Source organism: Brassica napus, chromosome A4 (genome assembly GCF_020379485.1).
Source record: "Brassica napus cultivar Da-Ae chromosome A4, Da-Ae, whole genome shotgun sequence".
NCBI classification, from domain to species: domain Eukaryota; kingdom Viridiplantae; phylum Streptophyta; class Magnoliopsida; order Brassicales; family Brassicaceae; genus Brassica; species Brassica napus.
The window spans coordinates 13017362-13039780 of NC_063437.1; the positions used below are offsets into that span (position 1 = coordinate 13017362).

Sequence of the window (22419 nt, forward strand, 5' to 3'; positions counted from 1 at the left end):
TTTTTGTTTTTTCATGCAATTAACATAACACACTTGATTTATGAAAATTCTAAATATGGTATAATTTTGAGTGCGTTTTTGTATTTAATCATTATTTTATTTATTTTATGCTATCTAAAATATTCAATTTACTCTACAAAATAAAAAACATAATTATTTTTATAAATGTAAACAATTATTTGAGAATTATATGGTTTTTATATTTTTTACTCAAACCAAACTAAATATTAGAATTCGATATACATTTTTTTTTAAAATCCTTTTAAAATGATTCGGATTACACAAATACTTAAACATTTTTTTATATTTCTCAGTTTACTACTAAACAAATTATATGCTAGCACTAAAATATAATTTATTCCAAAATAGTACTAAGAGATAATTTTTTCTAATAATCACATCGTTTTAAAGTTGTAAATTTCTAAATATTTCAAAAAGTCACATTATTTTAAATATTTATCTAGAAAAATTGAAAAATATTGTTTCACCAATCAAACATCATTTTGCACAGCTTATTCTGTCTAAACCGCACTTTTCCCGCAAACTGCCTAAACTGCAGGTTCATCATGCTGCACCGCTTATATTACACCGTAGTTACCATTCTGATCCAAAATTACTAAGTAGAACTATTAGGTTAGCATATCGCTAGCAGAACCTAAGACATTGTGTTTTTCTAATAATACATATTTTATGTGACATTATTATCTGACTCAAAGCCTTAAAACTAGACATTCTCGTTTGAATTTGAATTTATTTAAAACATTAGTTTAGTGATGGAAACATTTGTTTAGATGTAATCCTGTGAATAAGATATCACACAAAAAAAGTTTTAAAAACAGTATTGATGAATCTGAGTTTGGTCGGATTCGAATTCGGTGGAAGAAGACAAAACTCGAGGATGGATTATTTTGTAAGTATTATTGATCAAAAGAGAGTATAATTTACTTAGTATAAAAATAAGAGTAAAACTAGTCGGTGCTCGTCTAAGCTAGTAGAAAAAATACAAGTCGACGGAAAGGTAGCCGTCAGTCTCTGTCTATGTTCAAGCCTGAATTCTCCTCTTAGTTGCTTGTTTCCCTTTTATAGATAAACTTATTTAAGGTGAACAAAAGAATAAGTTTTCTTCTTCTGTTCACCTTAAATTAGTTTGGTCTAATGGGTTGAGTTACGCTTCACGGACTGAGTAACTAAGCTGCTCGCTCGGACTGTTAAGCTGAGCTCTCGTATCAAGTTCGTGGTGTGGAGTAAAGTTGAGTAGTTAAGCCGAATGAAGATGTCAAATCGATGGCACCAAACAACACTTAAACAGAGTTAATTAAATGGGCCAAATTTTTTTTTGTTGGACTTCGTAGAGAGTAGTAATCTATTTTCTACAAATATGTGAGCATAGATGAAGAGAAGAAACTTTCGGTGGCGGAAAAGAGACATCAAACACGTTTTTGGGAAGAATAAACAGTAAAGGGTTTCGTCAGCTTTCCGTCTTTGACTTTGAGTGTCTCTTCAGTCAAGTTTTGTGGTACTTGATTTTCTAAACTCTCTTTTTGTAGCGGCTCTTTCTTTTATTTTGATTAATTGCAACTTTATTTTCCAACATATTTTATTTCTAAACTACTCAGTAAAATATTGGAAGGCTAATTAACAAACATATTTTACAAATTGCATAAACACTTATTTACAGAAATGAAATGATAATCTATGTATATCATCAATTGTGATTATTTTTGTTCTGGTATCAGTGAAATCTAAAGACAATCAAACCAGCTATACTAGTGAGTTTTTCAACAAAAATATTTCTCCATCTTTGCCTATTATTACTGAAATCGCCAACCTACAGTAAATTATCATAACTAATTCGGGCAATTTAATTAAACCTATTTCATTGAATCAACTCACTGAATACAAATACTCCTGAATATAACCAGAACATTTGGTTGGAAACCATTTTCACAATAAAAGTACAAGTTCAAGCTACTAATGTACATACTTATTTAAAATTTAATAAAACTAACAGCTCAGTGTTTGTAGATTTAAGAGTTTTCCACAACAACCAACCTAAAACCTAAAGCATCATCATAAGTTTTTTCTCATCAAAAAATATAACTAGTACAAACGGCGGTTAAACATAGGGCCTGGACGTTCGGGTCAGGTTTGGACTGGTTTTTTCGGGTCTGGATCTTTCAGATCCTAAATATTTAGATCCAATAGGTACTTAGAAATTTTTGATTTGGGTTCGGATCGGTTCTTCTCGGATCCGGATCGGTTCGGATCTATAATTAAAATACCTATAAAATATCCATAATTTTCGGATTCATATTGGGTCTGGATCGGATTCGGATATTTAGGATTTGAAAAGGACATGATATACCCAATTCCATCAATTTTAGTTGAATATTTGTCATATATATCTAAAATTTTACAAAACAACTTAAAAGAAACTATTAATAATTAAAATAAAACATTTTAAAACTCTAAATTTTACATTTTAACGTTTTATATTACTTAAAAATGTTAAAAAATAATAACAAATGTTGTTCATAAAAGATATTTCAACTAAATCATAAAATAAAATATATAAAATGGAACACAAAAACATCATAGTTTTAGATATATATGTTTTTAAGTCGGGTACAAATCGGTTCTTATCGAATCGGGTCTATTCGGGTCGGTTTTTTTTGGGTCCGGATCTATTCGGATCGGTTTCTTTTCGGTTTCGGTTCTTTCGGGTAAAAAAAATTTAAACCCAAAAAATACTTGTACATTTTCGATCCGGTTCCGGGTCGGGTATTTTGGGTCGGTTCCGGTTCGGGTCTTCGGATCCAGATTAAAATGCGCAGACCTAGTTAAACATATACAATTCCACATACACAAGCCGATAAATTTAACAGAAACAATCCCATAATCAAATACACAGAAACAAAGAAACTCTGACTAGAGACGACCAAAGCCGAATATAATCTATACTTAAATCATCATTCATAGTTAAGTTAAGAAGCAAGAAAAAAGGTTGTTCAAAAAAAAAAAAAAGAAGCAAGAAAAATAGACGGAAAATAAAATGAATAAAATAACAAAAAGGAGCTGACGAAAGGTCAACTCCACCAAGCTGGCGAGGACAAAACTTCTGCGATTACGTTAAAATCGGGTCCCACTTCTAAATCAGATCTTATGGCTGACGACCAAAGTTTGACCCGCTGCTCTCTCATCAACTGCTCCTCTCTCTCTCTCTTTTTTCGTCCGTTATGACTTATGCTCATACCAGTTATCATTATTTTTTTTTTATTTTTTTTTTTGAAACTCATTATTTTTATTTTTTTGTCTGCAAAAAATGTATTCTGTGTTGCATTTCCAAGAAATCACATGCATTCTTCATCTAATCAGAGGACCAGAGTTTATCATGAAATCACATGCATTTTTACTGTATAAATTCATATTCATGGGATCCGCTTAGACTGATCCATTTTAGTTGTTCAAGTGTTAGAAACTTCAGAGGTGAATAGGGTTTGATTTTTTTTTTGTTTCTGTGATTTCAGCTATAGTATACCCTCTATGCATATCTTAAATAACAAAAGCACTTAACATTAGACAGAAATTTAATATTAATTTGGACAGTTATCAGCCAAAATTTATATTTATTAACCACTAATATTTTAAAACTAACGCATAATAGCTATCGTTAATTTAACCACTATCACTATGCATATTGTTAGCTACTTCCAAGCGATCAGAATTATATAAATTGCTACTTGTATTAGTTATAACTTATAACTTTGTAAGAAGTACAATGGTATCGTGATTCAAAGCGTTATATTTTATTTTATCGTTTTATTATACATGATGTTTTACCTTAATGCAAACATTAAAAATTTTACTTTTTTCTAAAAAAATAGTTCTAAAAATATAATTTTAAAATCATTCGATCATTTATATAAATGAATGCAATATCTAATTGGATATCCAGTTTCAATAAAATTTAAAATAACATAAAATATCAAATATCATTTATTCTGAAACAATAAAAAATTATAAAACACTATTTATTCTGAAACGGATGGAGTATCTTTTAGCATTCTATATTTTATTTCATCTTTGAATACCTTATATTCTATTCCACCTTTTCTTTCTTCTATCTTATTATTCAACACAAAATTAAATAGAATAGTATTTATATATTCAAATTAAATAGATTTAGTTCTATTTATAGATAATTTAAAATAATTGATTTTGTATAATAAATAAAAATAAATTATTTAATTTATAATATAACTATTGATTTTACATAACTAAGAAAATATGAAAATATCAAAAAAAAAAATAGAAAATGACATGTATCGGTGGTCTCTATTCAATTTGTTGAAGTTATTCAACACTAAATAATCCACAACATTAAATTTTATTTTTCAACATTCCACTGCACTAATTCAACTATTAAATCTTCTATTCAACATTTCATTATTAAACCCCTAATTTCGACAAATATTGACTTTAATATAACCAAAAAAGGAAATTGACTTCTTAATCCTCAAGACATTAAAGAGAAGCAAAGAATCAACAAACCCTATTTATGAAGATAGAAAAGTCTAACGTGACACATTAGTCAAGCCAACCTAAACATCTTTTTCTAATTTTGTTTTTTTTCCCTTCAAATCTCTTACTTATTAGTCCCTTCAAATCTCAAAAAGTCCACAAGTCTCTCTCTCTCTCTCTCCATTCTTCTTCTTGTAGAGAGAGCTTTTATGGCGGTGGAGCTCATGACTAGAAACTACATCTCAGGCGTCGGAGTCGACAGCTTAGCCGTTCAAGAAGCAGCAGCTTCAGGACTCAAAAGCATGGAGAATTTTATTGGTTTGATGTCTCATGAAAGCTTTAACTCCAATCAACCATCGTCTTCCTCCTCCGCCGCCATCACCGATCTTGAACTAGCTCGTAATACAACGGCGGACGCGGCGGTCTCCAAGTTCAAAAGAGTCATATCTCTCTTAGATCGTACTCCAACCGGACACGCCCGGTTTAGACGCGCTCCGGTTATTTCACCAATTCAAGAAATTAAACCGACGCCGTTTCAAGCTCCGCCGCAGATCCATAAAGGTTCGTTTTCTTCACCGATTAAAACGATCGAGTTCTCTTCTCTCTCCTCCGTAACGGCGGAGTCCGAGCACATGAAACACCACCACCACCGTCGTGAAACGGCGCCGTTCGGTACTCAAAGCCTTTCCACAACAGTTTCTTCACATCATCACCGTCCTTCTGAAACGGCGCCGTTTGGTACTCAAAGCCTCTCCACAACAGTTTCTTCTTTCTCCAAACCAACGAAGAGAAAATGTAACTCAGAGAATCATATCGCCGGAAAATGCGCCTCTGCTTCCTCCGGTCGTTGTCACTGCTCCAAGAAAAGGTATTATATTACAAGATTCGACGTTCCAACACTTCAAAGTCAGGTCTTGTCCTAATAGATTCGATCTAAACGGTTTCTTGTCTGCTACAGGAAGATAAAACAGAGGAGGGTAATTAGGGTTCCGGCGATAAGTGCTAAAATGTCCGATGTACCTCCAGACGATTATTCATGGAGAAAGTACGGACAGAAACCAATCAAAGGATCTCCACATCCAAGGTACTTAATAAGATTCAGTTTGTGTGAGATCGAAACTTGTTGGACACGGTACTGAATCTTTGTGTGTTGGTTTGACAAAAAAAACAGAGGATATTACAAGTGCAGTAGCGTAAGAGGTTGTCCAGCTCGCAAACACGTGGAGCGAGCGGCCGATGATTCGTCCATGTTAATCGTTACTTACGAAGGAGATCATAATCATTCTCTCTCCGCCGCCGATCTTGCCGGCGCCGCAGTAGCAAATCTCATTTTGGAATCGTCTTGAAGAGGAAAAAAAAATCTTTTGGAAGGCATATATGATATAAAAAAAATTAGATTTTTAGTGAAGTTACTTCTCTTTTAATTCTGTTTTAAATGACTGAAACTATGCATCTTGTAATCAAAAACCTTCTGCGGAAGATAAACATTTTAGCTAAATTAAAAATTCGATTCATATTAGTTTTTTTTTTTGTTCTTTTTTTTTTAGGTTAATGATTCATCATCTGAGTTCTGACATATCGCAATATGAATGGCTGATTGCAGTTTGAGGAGTTTATTTTTATTTTAGGCGAAAAAAGAGAGTGCTTGGGGTCAAATTTAAAAGTTGGGTAAAGAAGATGGGACGTGCTAAATGGTCAAAGAAGTAGAAAGATATGGGACCAAAGATGTCGTGTTTGACCAGAGCTTCTATGACAAAGGAAAGGGGCTCTTTTTCAACTTATATATATATTTATGAAACAAAAAATATTAAAATCTAAAAACTAATTTAAGTAAATGTTAAAAAGGGAGCAAAATCTTATTAAACTAATGATTAATAAACGAACTCCAAAGAGTACATATCATATTATTTTCTAATTTCATTTTAAAGAAAATTATATGTAATTATGTAAATACTATTAATTTACTTAGTAAATATGTATTTATAACTCTTATAATTTGAATATGAAGTATATGATTTATTTTAAGCAAATTTTTATTTATATCATATGTAATTATGTGAGTGATATTAATATGTTACAAAAATTAGATATGGATGTTATAATATAGATTATATTCTATAATATTATTAATATATTTGTGTCTATATATTTACTTATTATCTAATATATTATATCAATATATTTGTGTGTATATATATTGTACATATATATATATATATAGATACAATATATTTATCATTCATTTTTTGAACAATATATATTTATCATTCATAAATAAAAACAACATCAATTTCTCTCTCTTTTCTTTACTCACAACATGTTATAACCAGTTTCTCTACCACAAAGCTTAAAATTAGATTTAAAATGAAATTTAGAATATATATGTCAGATGTTAATTTTATTGATATTTAAGAATCTAGACCGTCCATGAATAACATAAGTAATGTTCGAATATCATACTGAAATTTAATGTGTCAGTTTTCCAACATTAGAGAGAAGAATTAAATAATTAAATAGAAGGTAATGTTTTATCTATGATCCTAGAGTTTAAGATAGTTGGAATTAGAAGTCCAAAAATAATTCATGTACACAGTCATTAAAGCAATTGGTACACACATTTAGTGACCCAAAAGTTTAGAATGATCAAATCACATATATCATCTGTAATTGTTTCGATAAGAACGATGTTTTAGAAGGACAAATCAAATTGCTAGCAAGTGTGAGTCATGTTTGAAGTCTGGTAAATATGTTGATTTCAAAGATAAAATCCTCGTTATTGAAAAAGAATATAAACTGAAAATGATCAAACTGGAAAAACTAAGTTTTGATTGATCTCTAGAAGAAATATTAAACATGACTAAAAAATTTACGTACATGTGACAACCAAAATATCCCAATAAACTATCGTATAAGAAATAAAATAAAACGGATAAAAAATCGACAATGATAATAATTATGCACGTAAAATAACAGTTTACTAGGTTAAAATCTGTGTCTTGCATAAAATGAATATTATGTATACAAATATTTATATATTATTATTTATTTCAGGTTCGTTTATTTATTATGGTATAATTAAATTAAAGTAAACGCAGATAAATCAAAACAATACCCCTTATTTATTTACACTAACATTTTGTAAGTAAATCAAAATAATCATTTTATTTATTTTAGATGATATACAATTAAATTTCAAGGATACTAACATATATATATAGTATAGTTTAATCTAAATATTTATTATTGAGATTTTATACTTATATAATTTTATTAAAATGTGTATATTTTCTGTAACAAAAATTAAATTATTAATCACAAAATTTTCAGTTCAAAAAATTTAATACAAATTTAAAAATTAAAAAATATTAACATATCAATACCTTTACAATGAAAATTTCAAAATTAACATATTTATGTATTTTTTATGGTATATTAATATGAATATCTATTAAATGAGACTTCATATTTATACGATTATATGATCATTTGTATTTGTTTTAACAAAACAATTAAACCACTGATCAAAAAATATTCAATGTGAGATTTTTAACTTTTATAGTAATTTATATTCGTTTAAAAAATCAAAATATAACATATAAGAAAAACATCTAATTTTTTTATTATATGATTATTTAATTTCTTTTAATAGTATAAAATAAAACAAAAAAACAAAGAGGAAGGATACAAAAATTGTTATCAAACTTTTATTATTGATAATCATTAATTGTCAATATATGTTAATCATATTAGGTAATTTCATAGTTTTTGCTTAAGAAAAGAATGGAGAATATTTTTTGTACACTATTAACCAACCTATTTTTTTAAGATTCTGAAAATCATCTTAGTGATGACATATGACTACAAAAAAAATGTTATAATGCTTCTCAATTAATATATAGGAGATATGATGAATGAGAAAATGGATCATGAAACAAATGCTATTAAAATGTGGACACAAAGATAGGATTGACCAAATTAAAAAAAAACTACTGATAAATAAATTAACTCTCGTAGAAAAAGAGTTATTTGGACTAGAAATCCATACATCAGAATGTCTAAAATCAGTGGGAGTTAAATGAGCACCTGTGTCAAAGAAAAATAAAATATGAAACTGATTGTTAAGAGACAATAACTTCAGATGGTGGATGCAACTATCTTCAAGTTCTTTATCAGTCTGATATTAAAGAAAGAGCTTGAGTTGTACTACCCACTGGATAGTAATACTTATGTGAAGGGATACAATTCATGATATATATAATACCAATATGAACCGTGAATGATCGATGATATCAAAACTATGTTTCCTGGAAACCAACTATTCGATTGATTTTTTCTTTAAACTGTTTTCATGGGATATACTGAATATTATACAAATGTGTAGTTATCAAAGAAGTATAATCATTGATTTGAATATAACTGAAACTCTAGAAAAGTTATATCAAATTTAGTTTGGAAGAAAAGAACTTAAAAACAATATTGTTTATGTATTTTAAACTGTACATCTAGAAAAAAGAAGAAGATATTTTCTCAGAAGAACCTTAAAGAATTTATATAGAAAAGGCTCAAATATGTTTAGTCTTGAAATATCATACTTCAAATGTTATTTGAGTAGCAACTGATATTTTTCATGGTTGAAAAATGTGATTTACTGAAAATTATACAAATGTGTATTTATCAATGATTAATGGATTAATATGATCATTGATTTGATATAATTGAAACTACAGAAGAGTTATAGCAAATTTAATTTGGAAGAAAAGAACTTGGAAAGATGATATTGTTTTTATGTAGTCCAAACAGAATATCTAGAAAACAAGATATTATCTCCGAAGATCCTTCACATATGTTTGGTCTTAGAGTACCATACTTCAGATGTTATTTGAGTAAATTATAAATACTTTTCATGATTGAAAATATGATTTAGTATGGCGAAAGTCATAATAGTAACTTTTATAACAAGAACATGAATAAACCACGTATATAATACAAATGTTTAGGCTATTGTATGTAAAGGAATTTGGCATTAAGTCCAAAAAGATCAAGAAAAAATTGTCTATAAACCAGCAGTACAATGACTATTAGAATTCAGACGGGTTTATACATTAAGACTGCTAAATTTCCTATCGGAAGATGATGCTTCCAAGAGGATAAATATAATGATTTGTGTGGCTGTATTTTTTTTTCCGTACCATAGTTTTCTCTCATTAATTTTCTCATATTTATATGGCAAGATTTTAACAAGGCATCAAAGAACAAACAAATAAAATGCTCTCAAATAAAATGTTATAATTATAAAGAGAAAAGTGTATCATTGTTTAAAGAATTTGTTATATATTGATGACATCAAGTTCCAAAGATGATGATCATGAGAAAATCATCAGTAAGGATTACGGATGAATGACAATGCAATCTAACAATATTAAAAGGCCGATATCCAGAGTGCTCAGCGTGTCCACGTCTGCCAAAAAAAATCATCCAATCAAACGATTTCATTTTGACACGTCATACCACGTTAATATATTTTGTGTGATCACCTTTCAAATGGGCTGTTTATATTTTTTAAAAAGCCCATATCAGTTCATATTCACCAAATCTATTTCGTATGAAAGCGTAGTCGACCCTTCTCCTTCATTTATTCGATGAAGTTCTGTAACGACCCCTTTCTTCAACAATCAATAAATTTCTTTAATCCCCTCTTAATGAATTCGTTTCACCTAGCATATAACTCTTCAGATTCACTCAGGTTCTCAATATATAACTTCCTCTCCGCTTCTCTGATCACTTATTCCACCCACATCCAAACAAATCTCAGCGCATCGATAGCTTCAAAAATCCTCAATGATGGTGCCGTTAGTCAACTCATCTTCGCATTAAAACCACTCTCCTCCGATCTCTCTCTCATCTTTTACCTTCTTCTCTGGCGACTTTCATACACCTTCGAATCTGTAAGCTCCAACCTCTAACTCCCAAATTCGCTTCTCTGGGGTTTCTACTCCTTACAGATCTTTTTGTATTAGCTGATGATTAACTAATGGATGATTGTCTTCAGTTAGAAATTGATTAGGTCAAATCAAATCAAATGCGTTACTCGAACTTATCCGATTTTCTTTTGTTTACTCTCTTCCCCGATTAAAATACCTCCCAAATTGATTAAGCAAAATATATGTAATTATCATCTGTTAATTGTATTAAGCCCCCATGGATCTTGATGTATGTTCTCAATTAAGCTTTGCTTCTAAAAGATTTCACATTAAAATTCCTTTTCACTGTATATGCAGGAATGAGTTTTGTAGTGGAGGAGTGAGGACTGAGTTTGCTTCCAGTCCTTGCTACGAACGACTAAAAGATTGTTGCTATATAAAATTTTCAAAAGTTATAACATACATAAAATAAAGCCACTTTGCTTCACCAGAAAGACGACCGACATGCTTAAATTACTCTTATTATTATTTTTGATATCTTTAGCATCTGGTCCCTTAATTTTTGGTTTGTGAGCTGCCTTTGAACTTAGATGTACAAGTTAATCAAAGAGGTTTGTGATGGACTTTTGATAATGTTTGGCGAGCTGTTCTTTGAGTACATGTTATACTTCTTCTTGCTTGCATTTTGATTTTTCCTGACACTAATTCATGGAACTTAGCTGTGTATCTCATTCTATTTGATCAGGAATGAAAATATTTTACCTGCTTATGAAGGGTTGGCAAAAAAAATTTTTTGTTCTAGATGATATCAGAAATTGGAACTTTCAAGCCTTTCAAAGCAATCCTTACATGCATCAAACGTGATCTTAAGCCAGGTGATTGATAGCCTTGAGGTCACTTTGACAATCATCAGTGTGGTCAATTGATACAAGACTTAAAACATTCGCTATAAAAATTGACAGTTTTGATTCTAACCACTAGGTCTCTCTAACAATCATAGTTAATTTGTTTGTGAACAGTATATGTTTATGCTGTGTTGGTTGCTGCAAAAATAATCTGTTTCTTTTAAACCCAATATTAACATTGCTGATTTTGGACAGGCAGGGGATGTTTTTTTTTTCCTTTTTTTTGTTTCACCACAGGGAGGTTAATTCTTTTTTTTTCTTTTTTTTGTCAGCGGGGAGGTTAATTCAGTGACCCATATGTTTCGTTTAAGTCCACGTTTATTGAGTATGTTGTTATACACTGGTAAAGATTGTACTTCAGTGACCAATATGTCGATTAGTGGCCACACCATTGCTGCCTTACTGACTCTAAAAGCTTTGTTCTGATAGGTAGAGCCAAAGAGAGCACCTGAAGTACTTCTACAGTCCTATCTATGCACATTAGAAGTTGGTTAGTATCAAATTTTTGTACTCCATCAGGTGCATTTACTATCAGACACCATCTGCGGAGGCTCTGTAACACCCCTTCTTTCAGGTACACCAGAGGGTATTTGCTTGGACGATGTGACTGTTGTAGTTTCTATGTTTGATCAGTTGATTCAACTTTTACTTATAATGTTATATGTTTCTTTTACAATCTTTGTAGGTTCTGATTAGAGAAAAGTCTTTCTCAAGGTCATAAGCTCTTTTGGGCGATGGATATTTCATAGTTTTGATTTTTTGTTTTTCAAATTTTTGGTGTCTCTAGCGGGCTCCACTGACTAATTTCTTAACAGAATTCAGTCCCAGTGTGCCCGGAAATATTTCCCTTGAAACGAGCATACCAGTGGGATTTGGTGTTGTAGTCAGATTTTTCTAATACTTTAAGTTGACTATCGGAATGAGCTAGAGCAGAGTGATACTTAAAGTTGAAAATATATTTGCTTTGATAAGTTGTTTTTCTGTGCAGTTACAATTAAAAAAAAATGTTTCCTGAGTAAATTTGATTTATTATGGTAAAAGACCGATTACCGAAGTAATGGATTTTTGACAACTTTGCTATCATCTGTAATTTATTGGTATCATGTGGTCCAAATTATATTTTCACAACAATGTATTAAAATATACATACATGACATAATTACTGTACAAAGATCTAACAAACAATACATTAATTATCAGCTCAAAATTTTAAAATAATATTTTATATGTATCCAAATTTTATTTAAAAAAATAACAGCATACAAATTTGCAAATCCTTCAACATTGTATATGTATATAAAAGGTTAAGTTTTTAATATGTGTCAACTTATATAGTTATTAGTTGTACTTTCATGTATTTTCTATTTCATTCAAAAATTTAAACATTTATTGGTGGATAGTAATTTCTGACAAAATTCAAATCTTTTCCAGAACCACTTATTTAAATAAATAATAATTCTACGGTATTGTTACATGTTATAAGAAGTTCTCATAACCTAATTGTAAAGGATAATTTTAAAATACTATATATATGATGTAAAATTTAAAAAATACTTTTAAAAATACTTTTAAAAAACTATGCTTCTTATATGCATAAATATATTTTTATTCACATTTGATTTTAAACTAATAAATTCAAAACTAAATTTAAGTTACTTATGTTTGGAGATAAACATATATTTAAGATATAAACAGTTAATTTTAAAATGTTTTAAAGTCCATTTTGTACAAATTTTATGAAATTAATATAAACATATAAGGGAAATTGCCACAAATATCACATTCATAGTACCAATTTTCATGTTTACACTAATCACTTTTACCCTCACTTTTAATGAAGGGTAAAAGACAATTATACATTTAGGGTTAACTAATCTAGACTTAGGGTTTAGAGTTGAGGGGTGGGGTAGGGTTTTTGGAATGTGAAATTTAGGATTCTAATAAATATATAAATAAATACTTAATAAATATAAAAAAAAATTTAAAAAATAGTTTCAAACATAATTTTCGTTTTTCAGAAATAAATTTGAAAAAAAATAAAAAAAAATTCGAAAAAGAAAATTTCAAAATTTTTTTTTATAAAAAAGTATAATTCGAAAACATAAATTTTTTTTACTTTTTTTCTTAATTTTTTTATTTAAATAATGATTTATTATATATATAAATAACAAGGGCATAAGAGTCTTTTATCACTTAATGAAGAATGTATTTTTGAAAATGTCTCCTTGATTAGTGGTGGTACAAATGAAAACTGGTACCATGAAAGTGGTAAACATGTAATTTCCCCAACATAGAATTAGAACTTACACACCTTTTAAGCATAATTCTACACCTCATGTATATGATATACTAGGGTCGGATCTGCCCTACGGACGGGTAAACAAATGAAAAAATATATATATTTAAAATCAGGTCGTCTTAATTAATTTTTGGATCATGTTCAAAAATATTAAAAATATAATTAATAATGTAGTAAAATAGTTTAACTATTTGTATAAATATTTAATGATTTTTTAAAATATTATATGCTCTAAATGTAGATTTATATCTAAAATTATAAACTGTAATTTATATACTTTTTTAAAAAAATCTTAATTATTTTTTTTTTTGTTTTTTGATTCCGATCATGTTCGACCACTCCACTTGCATGTGCTATTAGGCGGCCCTATTTAAAATTTTAATAAATTTTTAGTTTGTTTTAATTATTATGTTTACTATTTTTATGACATATTTTACTATTTATTTTTCTTTTAGAAATTATATATTTGTTACTATATTAAACACACATATATCTATTTTACTATTTTACATTATTTACTTTTCTTGAATTTAATAGGTTTTTAATATATTTCTTCTTAAATTTTATAATTCTAATAAGTAGAAAATGCCAATTTATTATCTTTTTCTAAAAAAATAAGCAAGTAGCATAAAATATAATATCAATTGTGGCTTTCTAATATTTATAAATAAATATTTAGATTATATATTTATGAATTATTGTATTCGAGAAAAAATATATTTATGTTGTTTTTATGTTACTTATAACTCATATCAACAAAAGTTTGAAAAAAAAATTCCACAATTGTTTCCTTTTTTTACCAACAAAATATAGGCTAAACTCATAAAAAATAGAAAACCATAACTATTTGATGTATTGTTAGCTATGAAGATTATTATGGAACATTTGATATACTGTTAATAGTATGATAATTCTTAATCCAAATTGAGTAGTACCGAAGTGGAAAGTCACGAATCAACAATACCTAAACAGTACCTATTAGATCAATATAAACCCAATAATTGTTATATTCTTACTATAGAAAACAAGGAGTCCACCAATATATTCTGCCAAAACTTCAAAGACACCCTAACAATATTACAAGAACCTTAAACTTTTAAAAAATCTCATAACTAATCGTACGTTACAATCACTATAAAGTTTTTGTTCCCGATACGAACCACTCACCACCCAATCGGGCAACCCAAAAAAAAAAACAGTCCATTATACGAAGCATAATATGGTTAAACAATAGAGAACTCATCTCTGAAAACAGCACAAATTGTAAGGCCACAACCATGGTTATTATAATTTTTTTTTTAAACATGGTTAACAGAAAAAACTATTCCAAACAAGCAAAATATATGTTATCACATATAATCTTTCATGACCTAATATTTTCTAAAAGACAAAAATCATTATCACACATCTCTTACAAATGCAAACCAAAAACACAAACCATAAAATCATACAAAAATTAATAGCCTAGATCACAAGTAAATTATATCATGCCCGTAGGAAGTGAAGAACATAGTCTACAAAGTGAAGACTTTCACCAGCTGAAAGTGAAAACTTCACCAGCTGAAAATGAATAACATAGTCTATAAAGAAATATTCAGAGGTCTTCCTTCCCACAAAGGTATTTTTAATTAACTTAGTAGTTTTCACTTCTACCATTTTTCAGAAGTCTTCTGATAAAATATTATATTTACAGATTTATAATGCCCAACATATCAACCAAACGATGATACAATCAAATAAAGAAGGACTTACACAGAGTTTTTTACCCAGTTATGCCAGGTATGAACCTTTTTTATATAAATAACCATAGTTTTGTATTTACTTAAATTTAAGCTAACTAACTTATTCTTAACCAATTTCAGGCTATTTTTTTTCTTATAAACCACATCTTCAAAAGACTTAATCTCTTTCTTATATTATTTATGTTTATTTAGCTACTCTTTTTGTTTTTAAACAATTGCATAAACTCGATATTCACCAATTTTTCAAACATTTTGAAAAACACAATGCTTCCATTCCAAACAAAAACATTGAATTTTATAATCAAAAATCGGCTATCAACACACTTTTCCGCGCATCGCGCGGAGAAAGGATCTAGTGTTCTATAAATTTACTCAAGTGGAGATTCTACATAACATATTTAACAAAGCGTTTTGATTACTACTTTTGAAGAGTTCATTCATCACATTAGAGTATGTCATCTCAAAGATCTTAACTGATGTTTTCATGATGAGGAGTTAATGTGCGATGTACTCTTTCTTTTAACTATGGTTTTTCCGTTGATTTTTTATTGTAAAGTTTTTAATGAATTAACATAATACACGTTTTAAAAATTATTTTGTATAATGAACATACAAAGGAATGTGTTATGAATATTAAATATATGAATATCATTAATTATAGGGATTATCTTCTATAGTATCGTAGATATATTTGTATATTTATCCTCCAAGACAGTATATCCGTATATACAGTTATCATTTATAAATAAGAACAACAAAAATTCATGTTCTTCCTTTTTCCCAACAGATGTACAAGTATAATCTTGTAGTATATGATCAGGATTTCTTATGTAAATATTTATATAAATCTTTAATAAAATAAGGAAGACATTCATTTCTATCGCACAACTTACAAAGGCAATGTTAACAAAATTCATAGGAACCAATTTTTTTTTGTAACCAAGAAAATTCAGACATGTATGCTCATGGTTTTTTTAAGCTAGAGAACATAGCATGTGGTATCAGTTTATCTTCGCATTGTGTTTGAACGCATGACCTTTCTTGTTTTACCTCTTTAGATGGCAGTGTGGTATGAGCTATGATACCAAATAGAAAATCAAATATATTAAAAACAGTAAAATGTTCATAAAAGAATGAATATCAAATATGGACTTGAGTACTGGATACATTGTATAAAAAGTTAGAGAAATCTCGATGGACGTAATCATGTGTTTTTTTGCATAAGGAAAAAATAAAGTGGCAGAAGTCTCAATAGATCATATTGTGATCTCGCTTTTTCTCTTCTCTCTCTCTTCTCTTCTCCTCAAAAGCTCTCTGAACTTTGGCCTCGCTTCTTGGCTCCGGCGGTCGTCCTCGGCGCGCGTGACCGTCGGGAGCCTCCTCTCCTCCTCCTCCTCTTTTCTCTTTGCTCCGTTTTGCCTCTTTGCGTCTCTCCGTCGATATGTGTGATGTTGTGGTCGGAGCTCTGTCACGGATTCATCTAGATCTGCTCCGGGGGGGTTTAGATCCGAGGCTTGTGGCTCTTGACTGGAGTATCAGCGAGGCGGTGGGGGTCTGGGGCGATTCGGAGTCGGCGTTTTGGTGTTCAGATCCGGATCTCAGTTTTGCCTTTGTAGATCTGTGGTGTGAACGGAGATTGCGGCGGGTGTTGTTGCGGCGGTCTGGCTCCGGGGCTTCTCGTGTTGTTTTCCGAAGTGTATCTTGCTTCGTTGTGGAGTGGGGTTCCAAGCTTTCCCAAGACGGAGACTTGGCGTCTCGTTTCTGTCAAAGGTTATGTCTTGTGCTCAGGGGTGATGATGGCGGCTCTGCCATGTCAAAGCGTGCACGTTGGATATTGTGGCTGTGTGGTCATTGTATCTCCGTGGTTTGCGCTTGCAATCGAAGTTTGGAGGTTCAGGATCTGTCGTCTATGGCTGCTCTCTTCTCCCTCTCTGGTATTGCTCTCTCCTTGTTTCGTCGTCGTCACTTGCAGGTTCGTGTTGCTCGGGTCTTTGTGTCTGGAGCCTTTAGTATCGCATTGTTCGCTGTTCTCCGTCTATATGGCGTGGTGGTTACAGCACAGTGCGCAGGTATGAGCGGGTCCATGTTCTGTGTACCCGGAGTGAGGGTTCGGTTCGAGTTCCCGATTGGGTCAATTGGATTTCTCGGATCGTTGTGGCGACTTACTTGAGACCGGTCATCCCAGTGCGTGGTGGTTCTCTTGGACTTCTGCGTAGGCCGTTCTCCTCTTTCTGCAGGTGCTGATGTTCACGGTCTTTGCTTGCCTCTCTCTCAGCCGTTTTGGCCCGTGTCCTTTTGGGTTCGCGGTCCGGTGTGGCGGTCTCCGGAGTCGAGTCGGGTCTATGGCTTGTTTGGCTCTTGGTTTCTTGTTACATGAATAAAAGCTCGACTTGCCTTGCGCTGTGGTTGGCCTCGAGTTTTTGATGTCTGATCGAGTTGTCTCAGCTTTGGAGGTCGCCCGCGAGCTGTTCTTGGTTGAACCTGATCATAAAGAGCAGATCATCGGGGAAGCCAAAATTACCGGGTTCTGTCTCTCGATTTAACTGAGGTTTTTCCTTTTGCGGCAAGCGGGATGTTCTGACTCTGTCTAGTCCAGCGGTTAGATGTCTTTCTTGTTGTGTCTTTACTGTGTTAGGTTAATCCGAGTATTGTTTAGTTTTTTTGTTTTGTTTTCCGATTCTTGTTTTCTCTGTAATTTTGTCAAAAAAAGAAAATTGGTAATAATATCTTAACATTTTTACCAAAAAAAAAATAAAGTGGCAGAGGAGAACTTGTCGAGTTCATGTGTTCGACCATGTGATACGGTTGGAGTTTTGTGAAGGACGAAACAAATTGGATTTGAACCTTTGAGACACCTACGTGTCCTTTTGTTCCACTTTGGTCTTTTTTTTTTGAAACACCCATTTTGGTCTCTTTTTGACCCTTCTTCATTCTAAATTCTTTTTTATCCCGTCTACATTTCATTGATAAATTTAAAACAAATATATAAGATTTGGATACAAAGCCAGCAAAAAGAAGCCGGCGGTTAAGCGAATATAACTCCAAAAACACAAACCTATAAGACACTTTATTATGATACTAGTGGTATTCCGGCGCTGCGCGCCGGGTTCGAATGTTTTATTTGCGGAAGAGTTCAAATTGTTGTGTTCTTGTGTGTGGTAGTTAATAGTGTCTGTAGTTTAGTGTAGTTGATTGCTTCTTCATAGTAAATATAGTTGTACATTTAAGTGTTGAAATGTCTATGGTCGGGAGCGAGAATAAGTATAATGAATGTGTCTGTTTTGGGTCTACAAATCATGTCATGGTTCGTATATTTAGAATAATAGATGTTGTTGTATTATAGTGTTTCTCATTCTAAGGAATTTTGAATGTAGGAATTTTATTCATAGGAGAGTAGTAATCATTTTAAATTGGTATAGGTAAGAATTTTTTTTTAAAAACCCCACAAAAGAAAAAAAAACAATAACATTGTTTTCTATCTATGAACTATGTATTGGATAAATTTCTCCAATCTTAAAAGGTAGCAGCAATTCTTGCATAGATGATTCATGTTTTGGAAGTCGCAGCTTCGTATGGGTTTGAGTCTCGCCATGTTGTTTAAATAGTTGTCTTCTAAAAGAATACTGTAAACACTGATTTTGTTTTTAAACCTTTTTCAGCAATGACAGATGTAGATAGTGACATAGTGTGTGTTCTCAGTCAAGTGTGTCAAGCAACATTTTTCCCTCTCTGATTTTTCCTGAGTAGAGCAGCAGTAAACAACAAAGATAGGTATATATTATTTTGTTAATTATTGTTTTAAATAATTCATGTATATATATTTTAATACATTGCTTTGAAACTATAAACTTTAATGCATGATACCAATAATCACAGATGATAGCAAACTTGCCCAAAATTAATTACTTCGTTAGACTATCTTTCATTATTATACATGATATTTACTCGATTTTCTTACAACAGTGGCTTAAGCTCTCTAGTACTCATCCAGGATAAAAACACAAAAGAAAAATTAAATATTTGTTTTACCTGCACTACGTCTATTGCCCTCTATGAACCGTGAAAGCTAAAGGACGACACACATCTGTTATTTATATTCGGCTCCAAACTGGGCAATTACCTGAGTTAAAACTATTGTTCTACAGAGTTTTTAATATTTGATATAATTTAGGTACTCTTTAGAGTAGTACACCTTTTCCGAACACGCTTTTCTCCTGCCACTTAGATTGCGAACTCTCTCTATCCAGATAAGGTAGCACCGGTGACAGCCTATGAAAAGGGCGGGGAAAATGATTGTAGTAGAAAATGTGAAATTTTGGATATATGTTGTCATGTGATGATGGTGTGCTTCTTATACCTCCTATGTTGATAAGCCGCTCTCTCGATTTGAGTAAGGTATCTAAGCTGCATCTCAATGAGGAATGTGCAAGTATGCTCTCTCGATATTCTAGGTTCTTGTTGTTGAAATATGGACGTGATGATGCAGTGCCTCCAAGTATACTTAAATGGTAACAAAAGAAGACCAGGTAATTCATCATCGATCAAATCTTACTTCTCTCATGTACTGAGGCATAAAAAACGACTATGTGTATTGATCCCATTAACTTCCAAACCACAGAACATAAACTAACACGCCAAAAAATAGTATTTGGAATTTTTTTGACAAAAAGCCTTTGTCAAAAAAACAACATGCCTACGTTTATAGACAGAACAAAAGGATCACATTAAAACAGAGAAACAACATGACTACGTTTATATACAGAACAAAGGCATCAGATCAAAACAGAAAAAGTTGAAAGGATATCCTAAAGAAGTTTGCATGTTGCGTCAGTATATGGCTAACTATTTCTAATCCCACCTCTTTGTTCATACAGTACAGACCTGAGAGAGACAAAGATGAAATTTAAGACAAAACAATTTGTGCTACTAATTTCATAATATGAATATTAATATTTATACATCAAGGAGGCTCCACCAAATACAATAATACTTAAGACAATAGCGTATGCAAATTGTATGGAATTTATGAATTTTATTTACAATGCTGAAGTAAACTAATTAACCTTTAGCTTTCACGTGTTTTAACTAAAAAAAAAAGTTAGTATCTTGGTCAGATTTTTAAAGAATTCAGATCCATTCCACAAACATATACATGTTACGACAGAAGTGGATATATAATCATACTCCAAGCTAAAGTAAATGATCTCATCAGCTGCACCTTCAGTCACGAGACTCACGACATGTGCTCGCTCCTCTACCATTGCATCTGAGCAGTTTTAATATTTCAGAAAGTATTGGATTGGCTGAAGAAAAGCTATCCCTTGCGCCAATCATACAAACCTTCATCTCATTTTTGGAAAGAGAGAAATCTATGATTATCCTCCTCCATGTCCATTTCTCGCTCTCCTAATTCCATTTATCAAGATATCAAAACCATCATCCAAACAAAACTCATGGATCATGATGGCACACATACTTTTCTATAATCTCTGGTTTGTTCATTTTAAAGCAGCATCAAAAAAATGTTCTGCAATTAAGCTAATATATTTTACAATCCTATTCCTCGTATCCACCCTTATTCTAGTTTTTTTTTTGAAACACTTTTTTTTTTTTTGAAACACTCACCCTTATTCTAGTATACGTACAAAAAATTCTATGTAATGCTGATTACTTCTGTTTTTTAATAGATTAACCATTTAACAAATTTTTAAGATCATCTTATCAACAAATACAGTCACAGCTTTCATGTTAAATCAAAAATAGATAACATCTTATCAACAAATACAGTCACAGCTTTCATGTTAAATCAAAAATAGATAATAAAAATTAATCATACTTGAAACAGAACCTTGTTCATGGCATTACGTTGGTAAATCTCGATACGGATGCGAAAAGGACACAAGCATACCTCTCCTTGACCTCTGATCAGACCTCTTTCTCATCTTATGTCAATTTTTTTTCTGGGCGGTATAAATTCATGTTACATATCCCAAGATCCGCTGAGAACAAACACATATCATGAGATATTATAAGAGAAGAAGACTTTTTTTTTGGTCAAATAAGAGAAGAAGACTTGGTTTGCAATTTTCGGCATAAAGAATGAACAATAAATTGGTTATGCAGAGTTAGGTGTTGTGTGATAATAAGCTTTAAACATTCGAAGGGGAGAAGAGAATGACCTCGTACGAATTTGAAATTGATGTTTATAGTGACGATGACCCTAGACTCCACACCCGACCTCTCTGATTTCTGGTGAAGGAGGTGGTGAGTGATCCAATTTCTCGATGCCTATTTATAGGAGCAAATTAGAATATGGCAAAAGAAAAGAGTCGGAGAAATCAATGTTAAGTAGTGGGAGGTGGGTTTGAGATCGTAAATGTAAATCTTAATTAGAAAGGAGGATGATGACCTTTGGCGTTACAATGTCAGTTTCATCCGACGGCTGCTAGGGTAAGCAAGGAGACGACGATTTTTCTTTTAAGTGGGCCCTTTTCATTTGCAGCCCATAAACGAAAAAAAACGTAGACTACTTAAATACTGACATGTGTCAACGAATGCCCATCTCTAAAGAGTGATGTGGACGCGTGAGAGGACAGATAAGCCAATTTTATAGTATAAGATACTAGATCTTTTTTCCGCGTGTAGCACGGATAATATATTTAAATTTGTTACATTTATCATTTTTGTTTGTATGTGAATTTTTGTATATTAAATTATATATAGCTAATTTTTAAATTTGATTTTTTTTTTTATTTTTAGTTTGAAATAGGCATTTCTATTATATGTAACACAATTAACTAATAAAATACGAAGAATCAAGTCCGAGATTTTGGAGTTATGTAAAAAAATATAATTATGTATAGAACATAAATTATCTTAGTTTAAAAGATCGGAATCTCATCTCGAATAAATTCACGAAAAAGTACTACAATAACCTATTTAAAATATAAAACCCCATTTTCAAAAAAAAAGCATACTTAATAATATTTTTTTACATGTAATAGTTGAAAACTGACAATTGAATATTGATC

At 31.1% G+C, this 22419-nt stretch overlaps 1 protein-coding gene and 1 long non-coding RNA gene across 2 annotated transcripts; one reads left to right on the plus strand and one right to left on the minus strand.

Moving 5' to 3' along the window:
• Positions 1–4589: 4589 nt before the first annotated feature.
• LOC106446463 (probable WRKY transcription factor 15) lies at positions 4590–6040 on the plus strand. The gene is made up of 3 exons (XM_013888200.3): positions 4590–5389; positions 5480–5605; positions 5693–6040. Exons 1-3 carry the CDS (start codon positions 4731–4733, stop codon positions 5865–5867), a joined length of 960 nt encoding a protein of 319 aa, XP_013743654.1. The 5' UTR covers positions 4590–4730; the 3' UTR covers positions 5868–6040.
• A 14265-nt stretch (positions 6041–20305) lies between these two features.
• Positions 20306–22092, minus strand: LOC106449821. Its single transcript, XR_007339039.1, has 2 exons — positions 21568–22092; positions 20306–21387 (listed from the first exon to the last, which is right to left on the minus strand). It is a non-coding gene; the product is annotated as an uncharacterized LOC106449821 (long non-coding RNA).
• Between the last annotated feature and the right edge of the window lie 327 nt (positions 22093–22419).